Source organism: Eublepharis macularius, chromosome 5 (genome assembly GCF_028583425.1).
Source record: "Eublepharis macularius isolate TG4126 chromosome 5, MPM_Emac_v1.0, whole genome shotgun sequence".
NCBI lineage: Eukaryota > Metazoa > Chordata > Lepidosauria > Squamata > Eublepharidae > Eublepharis > Eublepharis macularius.
The window spans coordinates 95,408,447-95,426,888 of record NC_072794.1 but is presented as its reverse complement, the minus strand read 5'-3'; the positions used below and the strand labels follow the sequence as shown (position 1 = coordinate 95,426,888).

The 18,442-nt window shown below is 41.1% G+C and overlaps 2 protein-coding genes across 2 annotated transcripts in view; both read left to right on the top strand.

Moving 5' to 3' along the window:
* LOC129330427 (fatty-acid amide hydrolase 1-like) overlaps nt 1-6,477 on the top strand; it is a 28,092-nt gene extending 21,615 nt beyond the window's left edge. Inside the window, exons 11-15 of the mRNA XM_054980456.1 lie at nt 218-258; nt 1,320-1,359; nt 1,752-1,860; nt 5,423-5,568; nt 5,665-6,477. Coding sequence (XP_054836431.1) covers nt 218-258; nt 1,320-1,359; nt 1,752-1,860; nt 5,423-5,568; nt 5,665-5,793 — 465 coding nt within the window. The 3' untranslated portion in view covers nt 5,794-6,477. The remainder of the gene's footprint in view (nt 1-217; nt 259-1,319; nt 1,360-1,751; nt 1,861-5,422; nt 5,569-5,664) is intronic.
* Nucleotides 6,478-6,679: 202 nt separating this feature from the next.
* On the top strand, nt 6,680-18,409 carry LOC129330999 (vitamin D3 hydroxylase-associated protein-like). The gene is made up of 15 exons (XM_054981316.1): nt 6,680-6,976; nt 7,867-7,980; nt 8,779-8,922; nt 10,330-10,463; nt 11,201-11,407; nt 12,911-12,951; nt 13,539-13,663; nt 13,793-13,918; nt 14,040-14,137; nt 14,654-14,753; nt 15,030-15,073; nt 15,659-15,698; nt 16,130-16,238; nt 17,838-17,983; nt 18,063-18,409. Exons 1-15 carry the CDS (start codon nt 6,773-6,775, stop codon nt 18,189-18,191), a joined length of 1,761 nt encoding a protein of 586 aa, XP_054837291.1. The 5' UTR covers nt 6,680-6,772; the 3' UTR covers nt 18,192-18,409.
* Nucleotides 18,410-18,442: the final 33 nt, after the last annotated feature.

Sequence of the window (18,442 nt, the reverse complement as noted above, 5' to 3'; positions counted from 1 at the left end):
ATGATTAATTAGATCTGAATAGTATGCTATAATTTGCAGTGAACCGTATCAGGATAAGTGAACTGGGATAAATTACAGTGAGCTTAGGGAGAGAAAGTCCCAAGTAACAATGCCTGTCCCAGCAAGGTCATTCCTGTAACCTGTTTATATTTTGCAGTGTGTGGTTTTCAGTTTAAAACCAAAATTGGAAACTTGTCAATTCCTTTTGTTTCTTTAGAGTCCTCGCATGTCAAAAGTCCTAAGAAGCATGAAGGAGAAGTAAGGAGCGATGTGCTGGAGACTTAAGGCCATAATTCTTAAAATTCTACCTCCTGCTTTGGATACCTATCTTGCAGTCTAATGTAGCAGGACAGAAGGCAGACAAAGCTCCTCCATCCAGTTCCTCACCTGATCATTTTTTATTGCTGCTCCACTGCTATTGCAAGCAGGTCTCATAATGTACCACAAGGCAGTTTTTGAGTGGTGGCAGTGGATGATATAACTTGGGAGGCAATGGATAGGAGGAGCTGTGACTGCCTTTTCTCTTGTGGTAGCAGGAGACTTAAATGTACATGCCCAGGGTAAGAGGAGACAATCTGAATTGTTCTATGTTGTTTCTTTTTGTTTGACAATGTAACTGACATCTAATGCTTGAGTCAGTTCCAGTGTTCAGGCAGGCACATGTGAGAAGCCTTCATGCGGTTTTACCACCGTCGAATGCATGTGAATGAAATTGCTTGTTTTGAAAGCATGACTGTATCAAAATCCACCTGCATATGAGACAGGAGAAGGTAGGAGGGGACTCAGTGGGCCAGGCTAGCGGCCTTCGTGATGTGCAGGAAGTCTTGTGCTTTTAAACAAGCTGTGATTTAGTCCAAACAAATGCCTGAATCCCCTTGTCAGTCTTTTCAGCGAAGGTCCAACTGAAACATGAGATCCCCAGTCCAGTAGAAGGCAACTGTGGTTGTGGCAATTGCAAGAGGGGATCAGTGGGGGCAGAGGATTCTAAAATCTGTCCCAGCCTAGGCCATTTTAAATTGTTTTCTCCCATACCTCCTTCCAGAACTGGAAGCAAGCACAGTGGAAAAACCTGCCTGTGGGGAAGGGGAAGCAGCATTTGCATGGCAGAATCTGCAAGCAGGAGAGTTAAGCATCCTTCCACCTTCCTCTTCACTGATGCTCCATCAGCTCAGCTCCCACAACTCTGCAAATGCAAGTTTGGGAACATGCATTTCCCAAGTGTTCCTGTGTAGTTCCATCCCTACTATATAATATTGACATGAAAGCAGCATCTGTGCAAAAATATAGTACTGGTCATTGTCTTCTCTTTGACATTTCAGGTCTGTCAATCAGCTTTGGAAACTTCACATCGAAATTGAGGTAATTTTTTAAAAATGACTTCTCTGCTATGTAATGTCCAGTAAAGTGGGGTGGAAATGCTAATATGACCTTTACTAACATCAGACCACAGCTATTCCAGGCACAACAAATGCTGTTATTGGTTTATTCAAAGAAGTTGTAATATAAAGATTTCGAGTGATTTGTTTAAAGCTGTAATATGAAAACCTCCACACAGCTGCTGCAGCTGTTGCCACTAGATGTGCCTCCAATGTTGTCTGGTTCTGACATTGTTTTGATACTCAAGTTTCTTCTTTATGTAACTTCAGCTTTATATAACTTTAAAACTTTAGCCCCAGTTATATTACTGTTCACTGCCTGACGTGTTATTCCTCTTGCTGAAGAATGTTTGTCCTTTGCTTTCCTTGACTTAGGAATACTGCCGTGAATTCATTGCTGAATGGAAGAGGCTCAGTCTGGATGTGGTGCTTTGTCCTGCGCTGGGTCCTGCTTTTAAGACTGGTTTTCCAGGGAAATTATCAGGTACTTATATGGAAAATCAAACTGGCAGAATCCACTGGTATCCCTTAAGAGTTTGCGTTCTCTCTGTCTCTCTCTCTCTTTAGAAAATGATTGCTCGAGGCAGCTTAAAAAATAAAACATTAAAAGGTATTAAATAAAATCCAGCATTAGGGCGAAAACCCAGCTCAGAATAAAACATAGACCATAAAAAAATCAGACCACAGACAGCTTAGAATAAGCTTTCAGACTAAAATAGGATTTAAAATCCTGGGTGAACAGAAATATTTTGGCCTGGCACCTAAAAGCAGGCAGACCCTATTTGGGTGGAAAGATGGCACAGAAATGTTTTAAAGAAATGTTAGTGCTAGGAGATAGATCCAGAGGAGTTAGCCGTGTTAGTCTGTAGTAGCAAAATCAAAGAGTCCAGTAGCACCTTTAAGACTAACCAATGTTATTGTAGCATAAGCTTTCGAGAATCACAGTTCTCTTCGTCAGATGCATCTGACAAAGAGAACTGTGATTCTCGAAAGCTTATGCTACAATAAAATTGGTTAGTCTTAAAGGTGCTACTGGACTCTTTTTGATAGTGCTAGGAGAGCATCCAGCGAAAGGTCATTCCACAGGTGAGGTGCCACTACTGAAAAAACCCTGTCTCTGGTTGCTTTCTGCCCCACCTCTGAAGGAGGGGTACTGGGAGTAGGGCTTGTGAAGGCAGATCTTAACGGGTGGGATGAGGCAATCCTTCAAGTACCCTAACCCCAAGCCATTTAGGGCTTTTAAGAAACAGCACTTTGAATTGTGCCTGGAAACAAATGGGCAGCCAGTGCAGATCTTTCAGCACTGGAGTGATACAGTTCCTGTATCCAGCTCCTGACAATAGCCTGGCTGCTGCATTTTGGACGGCCTGAAATTTGCAGACTGTTTTCAAAGGCAGCCCCATGTAAACACAGTAATCTAACCTGCATGTAATCGCAGCATAGATAATTGTGTCCAGAGAGTGTCAGCAGTCTTCAACACAACACAGTGATCCACAAGATCAGAATGAACTGTATGGGAAACTACTTAGAAATGTTATGGTTCCCACGTGGCACATCCACCACACTGAAGAGATTACATGCCATACCAGTTGTGCCACCGAAGCAGCCACAAATATCATACATACTTGGGGATCCCATATACCTACATAATCCTCTGCTTGGAGACTTCTAACAGCAGCTAATGAAATAAAGCACTCATTACAGCCTGGAAAGTATAAAGTGAGTTTCAAGTGCGAGTGAGACATGATAATGAATTTGATGACGTAATAGTCAACATCATTCACTGCAGATGTGCTAGTGGGCTTACTGAATGTCATTGAAATAGGAAAAGTACTAATTAAAAGGGACCCACATGCATATACGCAATTCAAGGAAGAAAGGGGAACAACCCCATTAATTGTATTATGCATAAATAAGGACAAGATTTGAATCATACAGAAAAGGAAGATCACATAGAGAAAAAGCAATGATAGAGTAGGTTTTGTGCTATATTCCTCATATAGGCTAATGTATATGGTTCTAAAGAACAGGCTGAATCCAAATTGGAATTAAATCCATGTGGCATGTAAGATTTAATTTTGTAAATCTGTTCTTGCATAACATGTATTTATCGAGATCCACTGTATTAAAAGGATATGAAATAATTTTTTAAATGACAAAAACTGGTAATCAGTACACATTACACGTTTTGTAGAAAAAGGACAGACAACTGGTGCTTCTGGAAGCTGTGATCAGAATGCGTGAGCGAGGTTCCACTATACATGTTCCAATACAGTGAATACTCATACCCATGTATATTTAGCCAGGTGGACATTTGATAATATATGACACTTTTAGATTACCATTAGAGAAATTGTACAATTAAACTAGGGGTTTTCTTGTGGACATTGAAAACATTTATCTCACATGAAAGAGAATAAACAGAACATCCCTCACATTTATAATGACTCAAGATTGATTCTGTTTTTGTTATCAACTGACTGATATCAGAATGAGTGAAGACATCCCTAAAATTCTTAGTTCTAAAACCAGTAAAGGAGAAATCATTACGTCTAAGTGTCAAGGAGCAGTATCGCTCCGTGTGTGGGTGTGATCGCCTCCCAGGAGGTGTTGGTGAAGAAGCTGAGAACCAAGCTACAAGTGATGCCTTACACAGGTTGGACACTTGTCAGCTTCCCTCAAGTTTTGATGGGAAATGTAGGCATCCTGGTCTTGCAGCCATAATGGAGAGCCAAGCTGTAAAACCAGGATGCCTACATTTCCCATCAAAACTTGAGGGAAGCTGACAAGTGTCCAACCTGTGTAAGGCGTCACTTGTAGCTTGGCTCTGAGGCAGCAGATGGCAGTACTGGAGGAGAATTCAGTAAGCAGGGTGGAAAAGGAGGCTATTCTGAAGAAACCAGAGAAGGAAGTGGAAGAATATGCGAAGACCAAGAGGACTCTGGCTAAGGAATCTGAACAACTGGAGTTTGCCCCTGGGGAGATTGACAACGCCTGATGGGGTGTGAGTCGATCAAGGCGTCTTTTCCTCGGCAAAAGAAATTAAAAAGACCATATTACCATAAAAAATATAAACTGGATTGTTTGAGAAACACTTACCTTGCATTTGGGTTGCATGTAGTTAGATTGTTACCCTGTTAAAGAAACAGTCAATCAGGTTTTGTAATTGTATCAGTATTGGATTGTAATTTACATGCACAGTTGTATATTGCACAGAAAGCACTTGCACTTTCGATTTAAGGATTGTCTTGTATTTTTTAATCTCCTAGGAGACCTCTCCACAACATAGTGTGTGTTGTTCAGTGGAGACATCCTTCTTTTGTTTTGTAGTCGCTACAGTGTAATCCTAAACAGAGTTACTCCAGACTAAACCCGTTGAAATCAATGAGTTTAGACTGGAATAACTCTAATTAGGATTGCGCTGCCATTCTCTTACAGGCAAACAGCCCTCTGACTGAAGAGAGCTCAGAATTTTGTTTATTCCAGGTGTCAAGTGAAAACGTTGTATCCCAGTCAAAAAACCCTCTCAATGTTACCTTTTAAGATTTTTTAAAAATTAATTTAATCACTCTTGATTAAATATAAGAGTCATGATGATACAAAAACTGCAAGCATATTTCAATGAAAGAAAGCATACATGTCATCTCTTATCCTATCTATCATAAATTTCAAAGATAAAATACAGTTTCTAAGAGTCTCACCAAAGTGCTTTCAGAAAGATTAGATAGATCTAGACACTGGCAACAAAACAGGACACTGGCAACAAAAACATTATCACTCTTAGTATAGCAGTAATCATTCTTAACATACAGTGTTTGTTGCTGCACTGTGTGTCTTTATATCCACTGTGGTTCCCCTTTTCTTTGTTTCTACAAAGGGGATAATAACTTGCCTTGTAGGGTTTGCAGTGCTGATTTGTGAGATTTACACTGCAAAAGTTTCTGCTGCGAATGCATTTTATGATTCATAAGATTCTCCAAATTATCACTCTCATAGCTAGAGTTGCTGATTGCAGAGTGGGGTATCTTTTATTTTTATCTGCACAGTGGGAGCAAGCTACACTATCTTATATAACTACTTGGACTTCCCTGCTGGAGTGGTGCCGGTCACAACAGTAACAGGAAAGGATGAGGAGGATTTGAAAACTTTCAGAGGCCATTACAACGATATATGGGACAGGACCTTTGTGAAGGTACAGAGCTGGTCCTTCTTGGCAGTGTTGCATGCTGGCAACTTTGCGTTGGCACATGATATGAAAACTTCCTCTCTCCATGTTCTCTCCTTACAGGCAGTAGAAGGAGCAGTAGGGCTCCCTGTGGCTGTCCAGTGTGTGGCTTTGCCTTGGCAGGATGAGCTGTGCCTCCGGTTCATGAAGGAGGTGGAGAAGCTGACCTGGGAAAAACAAAGAAAACATTGAATGTGATGTTGCATAAAGTAGGACTCTGAGATCTGGTACTATCTTTGATTAAATAACTTAAGTGCTTCTCTGTCTAGTGACCAGTGAAAATGCAGCAACAGTCACATGGTTGCTTGTCCCTCTGTGAATGCTTTATACAAAGGATCCTTGCAACCTGTGCAGCTGCATCTGTTGTACTGACTTGGCCCCAAATGATGAGTCAAGGAATTATTGCCTATTTCTAGCAGAAACCGAGGGATGAAATTCTGAATGGAGTGAAAAGAATGTAAGAATGCTTGCTTCACCCCCCACCCAAGAATATGTAAAACCAGAGCCAAGTCATTGGTGTGCAGCGAACAGGGTACAAAGGGTGGTTAATAAGTCACTCAGCAACAGGGGAGTGGGTTAATATTCCAGATTCCCAAGTTTACCAGTGAGCTTCAGGTAAGACATGAGCATCTGTTAGCCTCAGTTAAGGGTCTGCCTTCCTTTGCTTTGTTGGCAAAGGTCACTTGCATAACCCTAATTGGCTTTATTATTGGCTAACATATCTTGATTAATTCTGTTTCATAAAGACAAATATTTTTATTCAGATAGTGAAATAACAATGGTTTTATAAATGTGTGACCTTTTCTAAAATTATGCAATGGACTTTGTTCTGTTTGTAAATTGGTATCATTTAAAATATGTATCATATAAAATATGTAAAAAAAACCCTTGTCCTTGATTTATTCATATTTATTCCTATGTGACAGAGTTATGCTGGGGTGTGGTGGAGCAGAGATATTACAGCCATTTTGTTTTAACGAGAAAAAAACCCTTGGCTGTTTAACAGATGTGGCTTGGGTTCTTCTGAGCTGTCTTGGGAGGAGTCTTGGTCCAAAGTTTGAAACCCTCCTCCTGATCTGGAATAGCTCTGTAGCTTATCATTATGTAACATCAGTCACTGCCCACTGGTGTGAGAAAGCCAAACGGGCAAAGGTAACTAAGCATTTTTGTCATGAACCTGGAGAAGCTGAGGGAGATCTTGCCTGAGGATGGGCTACATGCTTCTGCAGCCCTTGCCTGTGGCTCGGTGGCAGCTGTGGTGGTGTGGAAATGGGTGTCGCACAAAGGCATCCAGAGGAAGATGGAAGAGGCCAGGCAGTGGCGGGACAGAAGCTTACAGCAAATGGAAAACGTGGTTTTGAAGTTCAAGCAGAAGGTGACTTTTTCTCTTGTGGGGCTGGGAGAGGGATGGAGGGCCTCTTCTCAAAGTGGGTTCTGATCACTTCCTGTGAGACAATTATATTTAAACCTTCAGCATACCTGAGAGGAAGAGCCCAGATGAACTTTGCTGAAAGGGCTAAAGGAGTGGTGAGGCAGAGCTGTACTCTGCCAATTTGAAGGCAAAGCTCAGCTCTGCCACTTCCCCAGTTTAGGTAGCAAATGAAACATTCACATGGATGCTCTGCCTGAGGCCACTTTTCCTTTCAGCCAGATCAAAGAGAGAGTCCTTCAAGCCCCCATGAGTCCAAAGGAGTACAATATCATGCGGATGCTCTCAACAATATTGGGGAGCTGGGGCATCCAACTGTCTACAATGAGAAACCCAAGTATGAAAGCAGCTTTATGAGTTTCTGGTAACAGAGAGAGCCTTAAAACAGATTGCTTCTTTGAAGACTTTTACCCGCATGCATGGAGGGTGGGAACAAGGAGCTATGTGTGATTTCCCCTTCCCCATATGTTCCAAAGCATGCAATGTCAACCCGCGTTGGAGGTGCTGCATTGGCTAATGGACCATCTGCATCCTGATTTGGCTCTATATGAAGCTTTTTTGCAAACTCCCAAGTTCTGCATTATGTGAAGTGTGTCTGAGTGGAGAGATGATCATGAGACTGGTGGGTTGTGCCCCCCTCTTGCAGATTGATCATAAACAACACTGCAGAAGAAATGCAGATTTTGTGGGTTTTGTGGGTTTTCCTCTGCTCATAATGTTAGGAGATAATGTTAGGAGACATGAGTTTTCCCTTGTAACAAGTTTCAAGTGGATAGTGTGCTTTCTAGTTCTAAGGTGCTACTGGAGCCTTGTTACATGTGTGCTTCCTCTTGCAGAACCCTGGAGTCCAAATGGAAAATATTCTCTCCCTGTCTCTGGTAGAACTGACAGAGAAACTGAAGGAGGAGTCTCTTTCCCCAGAGAGTGTCCTGTATGCTTACATAAGCCAGGTGAGTGCAAGAGAAAATACTGGTGCTGCTTCACTAAGAAGGATATTGCTCTTCCAAGTTTCTATGTGTACAAGAGAGAGTATCACAGAACCAAATCAGTGAAAAAGACAACAAACGGTGAAAACTAAACTCCAATCAAAAAGTATATCTTACAAAATGCATCTTACATAGTCTAAATGGAAAATTTAGAAAGCCAGAGGCAACACAATTAGGAAAATATATAAGTAATACTTAGAAGGATTTTTTTCATAGTGAACACAGTTCTCTAATAGTTCAATACACTATAATAACAGGGTTAGGTTGAGTAAACTTCCAAGCCACTCAAAGTGCTGCCTGAGTGCTAATGGCAACATAACCAAAATTCCTATGTACAACAATTGAATCTCAGACCAATAAAGGTTCAAATCCCCAATTGTCATCAAATTTATCGATGACTCGGGTCAGTCTTCAGCCCAGCCTACCTCACTGGATTGCTGTGAGCAAAATGCCAACATGAGCTCCTTGCGGGCAGGGTGGGCTAAAAACTAATTAATAAATAGTTTTCATCAGGTCCTACAAAGTATGCCTGTGACTAGATACCAAATAATGTCAGGGTTAGGAAAGGCCACAGCCCACTGCTACCTTCATAGTGATTCAGATGTGGTAAACAAAATTGAAGAGGTCTGCATAGCATAAAAGGGGGGGAGCTCTTTTGCAGTGAAGCTGGAATACTTGACAATGTTGACCTTTTGAACTGTTAGGAATTCCTTTAAAACAATTTACATGTTGTTCCCTCTGCTGCCTCCTTTCTGCATCTAGGCTCTGGAAGTGACCCAGGAGGTGAACTGTGTGACGGATTTCATTTATGGATGTGAGGAGCAGCTCCGGGAAGTCAAGACACAGAAGGAGAAAGGCTTGCTGTATGGGATTCCTATCAGCATTAAGGACCACATTGGGTACAAGGTGTTTGACCTCTCTTGATCCTAAAATGCTTGCAATTGCCACTTCCTCCTGAAACTGGGTTCAAACACTGCTACTTGAATGATTCTGAACAAACCTTTGGGCTTCCATGCTCCCTTCTCCCCACCATGTCCTTTTCCCTACTCGCTGCATTCTTTTTAATGGCACACTGAAAGAATGTCCATATTTCTTCCCAGAATACCATGTTATGATTTAATGTTACATCAAAATAAAACCTGTGTGTTGCTAGTCACCAAACAGGAGGCATAACTTAATCAGATTCACGGAACATTAATCAGGTCAGATTTGGTTATTGTGCAAGTCCATTGTGAAATGGAGTATGGTATAGACTACTTGTGATCCAATAGGTTCCTATTGATATTTGGAGGGAGCACAGAATTGCATTCTGATATGAAAGTGCGTCATGTGGATGCATTATTCTCGTCATGGGTACATTCCCAAAATCATTTCAGTGAAAAATCTCAATTTGAGATCAGTAATAAATTGCTGGTGAACAATATTGAGCTATTGGATTTGCTTATATTTCTATCCTACTATTTTGCCTCTAACAGTTCCTCAACTTGACTAGAGAGTTTGTCTCATTCTTTGCTCCCCCTCTCTCAGCAGTCTGTGATCACATTCAAGGACAGTAATAACAGTAAATTTAGTAATGTCCTTTAGTGTCTGTTTGAAATGTAATAGTTTGGCATGTGCTTATTTTACCTCACATGGACAAAAAACACACAGAAATAACAGAAAGCCTTCTGCCTTATTTGTACATTTCCTGAAAAAATTGGGCATGGTATTAGAATTGGCCCCAAAATAACTTGTGATCATGTATCTCAGGATTTTCTGTATAGCAGCAGTCAGGTCATAGGCTTTCTCTGTGGTAGGTCCAGTCCTGTGGAATGGCCTACTAGAGTGGGGGAATTTTCCTGGCTATATTTAGGAAGGCATGCAAAATGCTTCTGTTTCAAAGGGAGTTTGGTGGAGAATGCACTGTGTTAGCAGATCGGGCTTTTTAAATTCTTTAACTTTATAAGTTACCACTTCACCATATTTAGTGCTTGAGGAGGTTTACAGCATACATATAAAAACAATTAAAATAATATCAATACAAACATTAAAATCAATCATACAATATTAATATAGGAATACAAATGTTAAAACACAATCTGCAATGGATTGTTTTGTGTCCTTGCAACCTGTTAATGTCTTGTTAGCCACTTTGTCCAAGGATATAAGACCAGAATATAAATATTTTAAATAAATGCCTTCTGTGCAACAGGTAGACGAAATCTTTATATTCTTTTACTGCCAACCAGGCTTAATGGTTTTGCTTTTGATAAACCAAAGCTAACAATGTCCTTAGTCCATGTTGCCAAACCAGCTGTTCTTTATCTCCCAAAGGGCCACATCTCCACATGCGGCTTGGTGCACTATCTGGGCAAAGCAGAAGAGGATGACAGTGTGATAGTGAAAGTTTTGAAGAAGCAGGGGGCAGTCCCATTTGTGAAAACCAACGTCCCCCAGAGCATGATAAAGTATTCCTTGGCTCTCCTTATTGATGCAAATTAACATCTTTCTTCTCAACTGTATGGACAAAGGAGATGTAGAAAAGCTGAAGAAACTGGTTTTTTATTATTTAGGAAAGAAAAAGGGATGCAATGGTGGTTTATAAATGGTGTGGAGAAAGCAAGCTGAAATAATTATCTTCAAGATACAGAACATGATCTTCAAATGAGGCAGATTGGCAGCAGGTTCTAGAGGAAGAGCTGTTTTTCATACAGCACATAGGTAACAGGGAATTTGCAGGCCTATCATGTAGTTGTGACTACTAGACTAGATTTGTTGGATCAGACTAGTTTGTAAAAATAAGTCTATCAATGACTTACCCATCATAGCTTGATGACTCCTCTATGTTCAAAAGAAATATACCTGTGATTATAGATATTGGAGACAAATAGGAAACAGCTTTCTCCATCAGGCTGTTCTTGTGAGCTTTGCGGGGACATCTGGAAGCTCCACTGTTACGAGGATTCTTGATCTAGAAGGACATTTGGGCTTATTCAGCAAAGTTTTTCTTACACACTTAGCATGCACTACCCTTTATGACATAGTGGGAGTGTTTGCCCTCTGTCATGGACTTCCTTCATTTTTCTCTTGATATTGTTTCCATGTCAGTTCACTTGTGACTGATTACTTCATGTCTTGTTTTGTCTCTTCTGCATAATGCTACGATAAAACATGAACGTTCAATCTGCTTTCCATTTCCTTCAAGCTATGACTGCAGCAACCTAATCTTTGGTCAAACGCTGAACCCCCTGAACCACAAGAAAAGCCCTGGTGGCTCCTCTGGGGGGGAAGGAGCACTTATTGCGGGAGGAGGGTCCGTCCTAGGCTTTGGGACTGATGTTGCTGGGAGCATACGCCTGCCGTGCAGCTTCTGTGGGCTGTGTGGGCTCAAGCCAACAGGAAATCGGCTGAGGTAGGAGGTCCTGGAATCTTTACTGGGCAAACATCTGAAAACCAGTAAATCTGCTTATCTAGCAATAGTGGGAGAGACCTTCATTTCCACAGAAACAAACTTTTTTTGAATTCAGAAATTGAGCATCAGCATTAATATTCCAGTTTGTGTATTCTGGCATGTTTAACTTTTAACTTGCGTTATTGTCATTATATTGCTGTTGTTTTTGTTATTGCTAGTATTCATTTTTTTTAAAAAATTAGTCAATGGCAATATGATGATCAACTTATTCAGAAAGCAAAAATATTTACAATTCACTCAAAAAATGTTAGAATTGCAATTAAATGGCAAATAATTCAGGGAAGTAAATTATGAAAATTTCAACTCTTTAAAATCAAAGTTAGCCTTCATATGTGCAGGCTGCACTGCTCAAATTCATTAAGAGTTTTGGAAAATGAAATATTGTTTGCTTCCCCTGTACATGTGAAAATCATAACCAGAATAAAATGGCAGATCAGTACAGAACATATGATACAATATAATCAAAAATAATAAAACTTATAAAAGAAAATAACAATCATTTTATGAATTATCTGCCAAAGTCTTTCACTACTTGTTAATGGCTTGTTTCTTATGCATACACATGCACACACACCTTTCTCTCTCTCTCAGTATTATTATCAACATTGCTAGCTCTGTTGGACTGTGGGCAGCACAGTCATTCCAGTTTTGAAAGATCTTGCACGATTGCCTATTCACTTCTGGTATCACAAGTGTCTGGTGGTTTTGACTTATAAAGCCTAGTCTAGGATCGGAGTAGTTAAAGAGTCATTGCTCCCATATAATGCTGCATGGACACTTTTAGTCTTGTGTCATCCTCTATATCCCCCTGCCTTCTAAGGTAAGGCAGGTGACCAAGAGGGTCAGGGCCTTTTCAGTGGCTGTTCCTTCAACTTCGGAATGCCTTTTCCTCCTCCTTGATTTGGTGCCATCACTGAGCGTCTTTTGACATGAGCCCAAGACTTTTAAAAAATATCAGTGGGCTTTAAATTTGTTTTCGGTTTCTGGTTTATTCTCCTTTCTGATATTCTTTGGTTTTATCTTGAAGTTTAGTTAGTTGCTGTCTATTATTGTGCTGCTGCTGCTTTCTAAAAATGTTTCACCGTTTGTTGTTTTTAGTTAGTCTGGATGCCATTTTTATTGCTGATTATAATGTTATTTTTTAAAAGTTCTTACTGTTGTGAACCACCTGAAGAGGTAGTCTATAAATAGTTGAAAAGCTGAGAGTGAGAGCCTCCTTAGTTTTAGTCCAGCACCGTCTCCAGTACAACATCCTGGCTCTCTTTGAAGCCAGCCTATGACTAAGGGGCTCCAAGTGTGCAGGCTCACCAGGAAGGACTTGATGCACACATCATTCTTAGAGCAGAAATGGGGGAAAAAAGATGTGGAACCATCTGAAGCATGGCTGATTGTTCGCTGGTGCTTGAAAGTAAATAATTTTTGTCTTATTTGCATATTCTATAGCACCCGTGGCCTTGCAAGCCCTATAGGTGGCATGAAGTCAGGTAAGTGATTTTAATTAATCCAAATGATCAAGAAAACCAATGTTCCATTTTAAAGGAGAAATTCTTTGTATTTGAAAAATATCAGGATAGTGCTGCCTTTGTGAATTCACAAATCAAATGTTGGTATTATTTAATAAAAAGTTTTCTCTATATGGCATGAGATCCTTGGCTTTAATCATTTCAGCGTTTGCTATTTGGTTTTAATTAAATTCATAATGACTTTCTTAACCAGTCAGCATTGTTGGGGCAAAACAGGTAAAGCCCAGAGGTAATGCCCTGAAGGCATACAATCCCTAAACAGATCTCATATGCTCTATGTTTTGTTTCCTTGGAGCTTCCATAGTTGCTTTGAGCTTCTCAAACGAATAATCCAATAGCAGCTCATCAAATCTGGACTTCTGGTGATGAAAGCATGGCTCATAGTTGTATCCCCGCCCACTCCTAAATTCCACTGTATACCAATTGGCATGGCCACTGAGGACCTAAGGCCACTTTGAGAGTCTTAAGAATAATCTCCCTTTGCCAAAGAGTGAATAGACCAGGTTACAGAATTTCTTCCTCTCCAATGTCTTCATTTAATTTTCAAGTTACGGCAACAATTGGCCCAATTGCAAGAAATGTGGACAGCTTGGTTCTGAGTATGAAGGCTCTTCTCTGTGATGAGATGTTCCACCTGGACCCATCAGTGCCTCCTATACCATTCAATGAGGAGGTAATTGGATTCAAAAAGAAGGGGTGTGTCTTCCATAACATCTACAGCAACTCATTGGTCTTTGCTAGTCCATTTCCTGTCCATTTCTTTGGTGCTCCATCATAAATACAACCTCTTTTCTTCTTCCAGATGTATAACAATTCTAAACCCCTCCGAATTGGATATTATGAAGATGATGGATATTTCCAGCCATCTCCCAGCATGAGGAGGGCTGTTCGGGAAACAAAACATCTTCTCCAGGCAGCCGGGCATACGGTGTGTTTTCTTTATTTAAGAAAAAATCTTCCCCCAAATGCTAGTCTAGAAATTTTTTTGTACTCTGACTATGGAGCTCCATGTAACATGGACAATCAAACTGGTCATATTTTTCACACAGCTTATTCCCTTCGTTCTTCCACAACATGACTACGCTGTAGATGAACTCTTCACCAGAGGCCTCTTTTCAGATGGTGCCGCAAATTTACTGGAGAAGTTGTAAGTAGACCTGCTGAATTATCTGAACATGGCTGGGGCTTGATAGCTCTGCCCAGGAAATTACTTTTGCAGTTTTGAATGACAGAGTGCAATGGAATTGCTTCTGGGAAATCAGTCAGCTTGTTACTGAACTAATTGTGTTCACCAAGTAGTACTAAGCTAGGAGAAACTCAGTGGTTGATAACATAATATTAGAAAAGAAAACTGGAAAATTCATAAAAAAATGCAAACAAGAAGAGGCTGTAACTTAGATAAAATGTTGGGTCAATTGCCAACAGCCACAGCCATGGCTCAATGATAGAACAAATACTCTTTGCATGCAGAATGCCCCAAGTTCAGTTCCTGGCATCTCCAGTTGAAAGGGATCAGTTAGTAGGGGACATGAAAGACCTCTCAGTAAAACCTTGGAGAGCTGCTACCAGTCAGAGTAGACAATAAGTGGGTCCTTGTCTTTTCTTTCTCTTCTGTCGTCTCTTTCACATTGTGGTTAAAAATGCTCCCCCCTCCATCTCCCAGCAAAGGAGACATTGTTGATCCAAATCTGAAATCCCAGATCAACTGTTACAGTATTCCAGTTCTGCTGAAGAGGATTTTGGCATTCATCTTGAAGCCTGTGGTGAGTATTCTATAAATTCATTTCTGTTAAATAAAAGCTCTAGGATGCTGATAGGCAAGTTATTGGATTATTTGCAGACAGAGGAGCAGTGGCCTACAAAATACCGAGGACAGACGTTTTCTATAGAATCTGTAAGTCAGAGCAGGTCTCTCTGTGTTTCCCCCATCCCTCCTCTACTGCCCATTAGTGTTCAAGAGTAAAAGGGAAAAAATGAAAATGCAAGCAAAAGAAAATGGATTTACAACTGAAACCAAATGACTTGTGTTTCTTTCTCAGTACCCTCGGATTGCCAGAGATCTCAATGCATTATGTGGAGTTGGGTAAGAAATAACTAGTTTCAGTAGTTGTTGGTAACAGCTCTGTAGAACGTGAGCAATGCCTTTTACTGCCTTACATTAGATATAAATGGAAAAATTGTACCCACCCATGAGGATGCTCTGCAGCTAATGAAAATAAGACTGCGATTCTGGTTATATGGTACAAAGATTCAGCTTAAGCATAATGAGACTTGCATTGGCAAAGCAATTTAAGATTAATGTTTTGTATGTACAATTTTTATGCTGCTATTTTTTCACATGGTAGTGGTAGTATCCGCAGACTACAGTGTTTGTGTTTGGAGTGTTTACGAGGTACTGTGTGAAAGGTCATGGTTCCACATGACCCGGGATGCTGCGCAGTGACTGATTCACTTCTGATGCAATCTGCAGTGATTTCTTCTGCATAAATTATATAGCCAAAGCAACTTGGCAATATAGTGTACATAGCATTTGTTGCTTGCCAAACAATAGAAAGCCCCGTCTAGTTGAACCACAGTTTTGCACTTATGTAGACCCATTTTAAATTGTTTTGAACTGTGGTCTACACACTAAGCAGACATCAGTTAATTAATTCTACTAATTTTGCAGGTCAGCAAAAAGCCTGTGGAAGCACCATGTGGCAGTGGCAGTGAGTATACATACTTGGTGAAATGCTAATTATCTGTTATAATTGGGCTGCCTTCTAGCCTTCTAGTGAATTACCACTTATGTTTTGTATGTATGTTTTGGTATGTTTTGTATGTTTTGTATTTATAACCTGTACTTAGCCTATGCTTTTTTCTATATGGAGAGAGATACAAATCCATAATATAGGATAGAAAATACCTGTTAGGCAGGGCATGCTTTCTGTTGCATTCAGACCCCGTGCTTGACTTGCCAGTGTCTGTATTTTATAAATGGGTATCCATAGAAGAGTATAAACGAAAACACACGTTTGTGAGACCCTTAAACAAAGTTGTTCTCAGTATTGGCCACTAGGTGACAATATAGTCATACTAATGTAGATTCTGAATCCCAGCTGTTCTATGTAACAGCCTCTCTTTTTGTCTGTCTTTCTAGACTTACTGTGCAGAATTTATTGTTGAATGGAGGAAGTTGAAACTCGATGTCATCCTGTGCCCTGCTTTGGGCCCAGCTTTTAATGCCGGCTATCCTGGAAAATTATTTGGTATTGTCTGTGTCCTAATAAAATGTGTCATCATATCCTATACATATATATATGTCTGAATCTGGCCCCAGAGAATGGGGCCTGGTTTGGATGGGGGGTATTCTTCTGAACCATCCATGTTTGCAGAAAAATGAGGAGATAATATCCCTCCACAGGCAAGTATGTTGTCTGTGCTTGCACAGTCAACATGTGGGAGCATCCCTGTGGGCTGGAAGTGGGCAGAGGAGGGAGCTAGAGCCAAAGCCGCTGCCACCACCACCACCTGGGCAGGCAGAGGGGAAGGGGGAATGAAAGGCCCTGCCAATGGCACTGCAAGCAGATGGGGAGGAGCAGAAGCTGCCCCCTGCCTCACCAACGTCAGCATGAGCCAGGAAGGCAGAGGTGGCGGTACTGCAGGCGGGTGAGCTTACCAGCAAGCAGCCAACTGATCAAGTGGTGTGGGTGGGTGGGTGTGGGGAGGATGGGATTGCTCCTCTAGAAGTTTCACAAGTCAGTGCTTGTGTCTGTGTGCGTTCATATAAATATGCTGTCCACTAGAAGCAAACTCTTCACCCTATTGTGATTAGATGCAGAAGGCAAAAGGCCTGGTTGAAAATTAAAACAGACCAAAAATATATAGGGGACGATTGTTTGATGTGACCATTTTAAATAAGAAAGTTAAATGGAAGCATTTTGCAAGTTGGTGGACAGTTCAAATGGGTGACCCCTGGACAATTTGCAGAATGCACCAGTCTTTTTCATTACTTCTGAAGTTCTTTCTTTGATCATTCTTTCTTCATTATTTTATTGTTTTATCCAGCTCTGGTCATATACCAGGTCTAGCTCAGTGTTATCTACTGTGAGTACTGAGGGCTCTCCAGATTTTGAGACAGGGAAAGGTCTTTCCTAGCAACATCAACTGAGATTCTTCAACTGCAGATGCCAGGGAGGGACCCTGGGATCTTCTGCAGGCAAAGAATGTGATGCCCCACTGAGCAACTGTCCCCTCATAGTTTTTTTACTGTGTATGTTAATTAAGGCAGAGGGGAAGAGGGAGTGAAAGGCCCTGCCAGTGGCACTGCAAGCAGATGGGGAGGAGCAGAAGCTGCCCCCTGCCTCACCAACGTCAGCATGAGCCAGGAAGGCAGAGGTGGCGGTACTGCAGGCAGGTAGTAGTAGTAGAATTTCTACAAGAGCCTCCTGAGAATGTAAATTTAATGTTTTCAAATGGCTATGGATCAGAAGTTACATAAGCTCCCCGAAGGCCACCAGCCTTGCATTGTCATTCCTGCTGCTGACTCAGTGTTGCTGGTTTTATTGGACAAAGGGCTGTGGTTCATTAGTAGTGCACATGGTTTGCATCTGGCATCTTCCTTTAAAGAATTTCAGGTAACTGGGAAAGACCTTCCTCTGCCTGAGACCCTGGAGAGTTGCTACCGATCAGAGTGGAACATTTTGATCCAGAGGGACTCATGGGCCGATTTGGTATGAATAAAATCCATATGTGCGTATGAAGTTGATAAAAATGATCCATGTGTGGTTGTCGTTCGAGTTGATTTTGACAGTGACTTTTGACTCAGCATCGTGCTCATCATGTTTAATAATTTGTCTGTACTTCAGCTGCTACATCCTATACCAATTTATACAATGTCCTTAACTTCCCTGCTGGGGTTGTGCCTGTCAGCACTGTTACATCGGCTGATGAAGAAGAACTCAAACACTACAGAGGGCATTATGGAGACCCTTGGGACAAGCGATTCAAAAAGGTCAGTGTGCAGCACCAAAGGAGTCCTTTGCCTTCTATCTGCATATCCTTTGCAACTCTTTCTTTCTCTCTGTCTTCAGGCTGTTGAAGATGCTGTTGGGCTCCCGGTGTCCATCCAGTGTGTGGCTTTGCCTTGGCAGGATGAATTGTGCCTTCGGTTCATGAAAGAGGTGGAGACTGTTGTCCACGGGAGGAGAACAAAAATATGATCTGTTGCACCAGAATACAGCAACAATATAGACTTGCAAAACAAAACAGTCCCATTTCATGAGACCAGAGCATTTGTGTATGTGTGGTATTTTCCCCCTTCAGCCAACAATACCAAGCCTGCCAGGGTTAAACAAAAATAAACTTTGTTTACAAGATGGAACATAGGATTGAACGGATTTTAAACTAATAAACATCAGAATGTTTCATGGTATCAGAACAGGTTTGTAATCGCTGTCTCTCTCTGCTTCCT

Bases quoted from the DNA above. Each gene is read 5' to 3' on its own strand.
- LOC129330999 (XM_054981316.1), top strand. From the start codon at position 6,773: ATGAACCTGGAGAAGCTGAGGGAGATCTTGCCTGAGGATGGGCTACAT. The intron at 8,923-10,329 runs GTGTTTGACCTC...TATCTCCCAAAG, and splicing joins AGGACCACATTGGGTACAAG to GGCCACATCTCCACATGCGG. The intron at 13,664-13,792 runs GTAATTGGATTC...TTCTTCTTCCAG, and splicing joins CTATACCATTCAATGAGGAG to ATGTATAACAATTCTAAACC.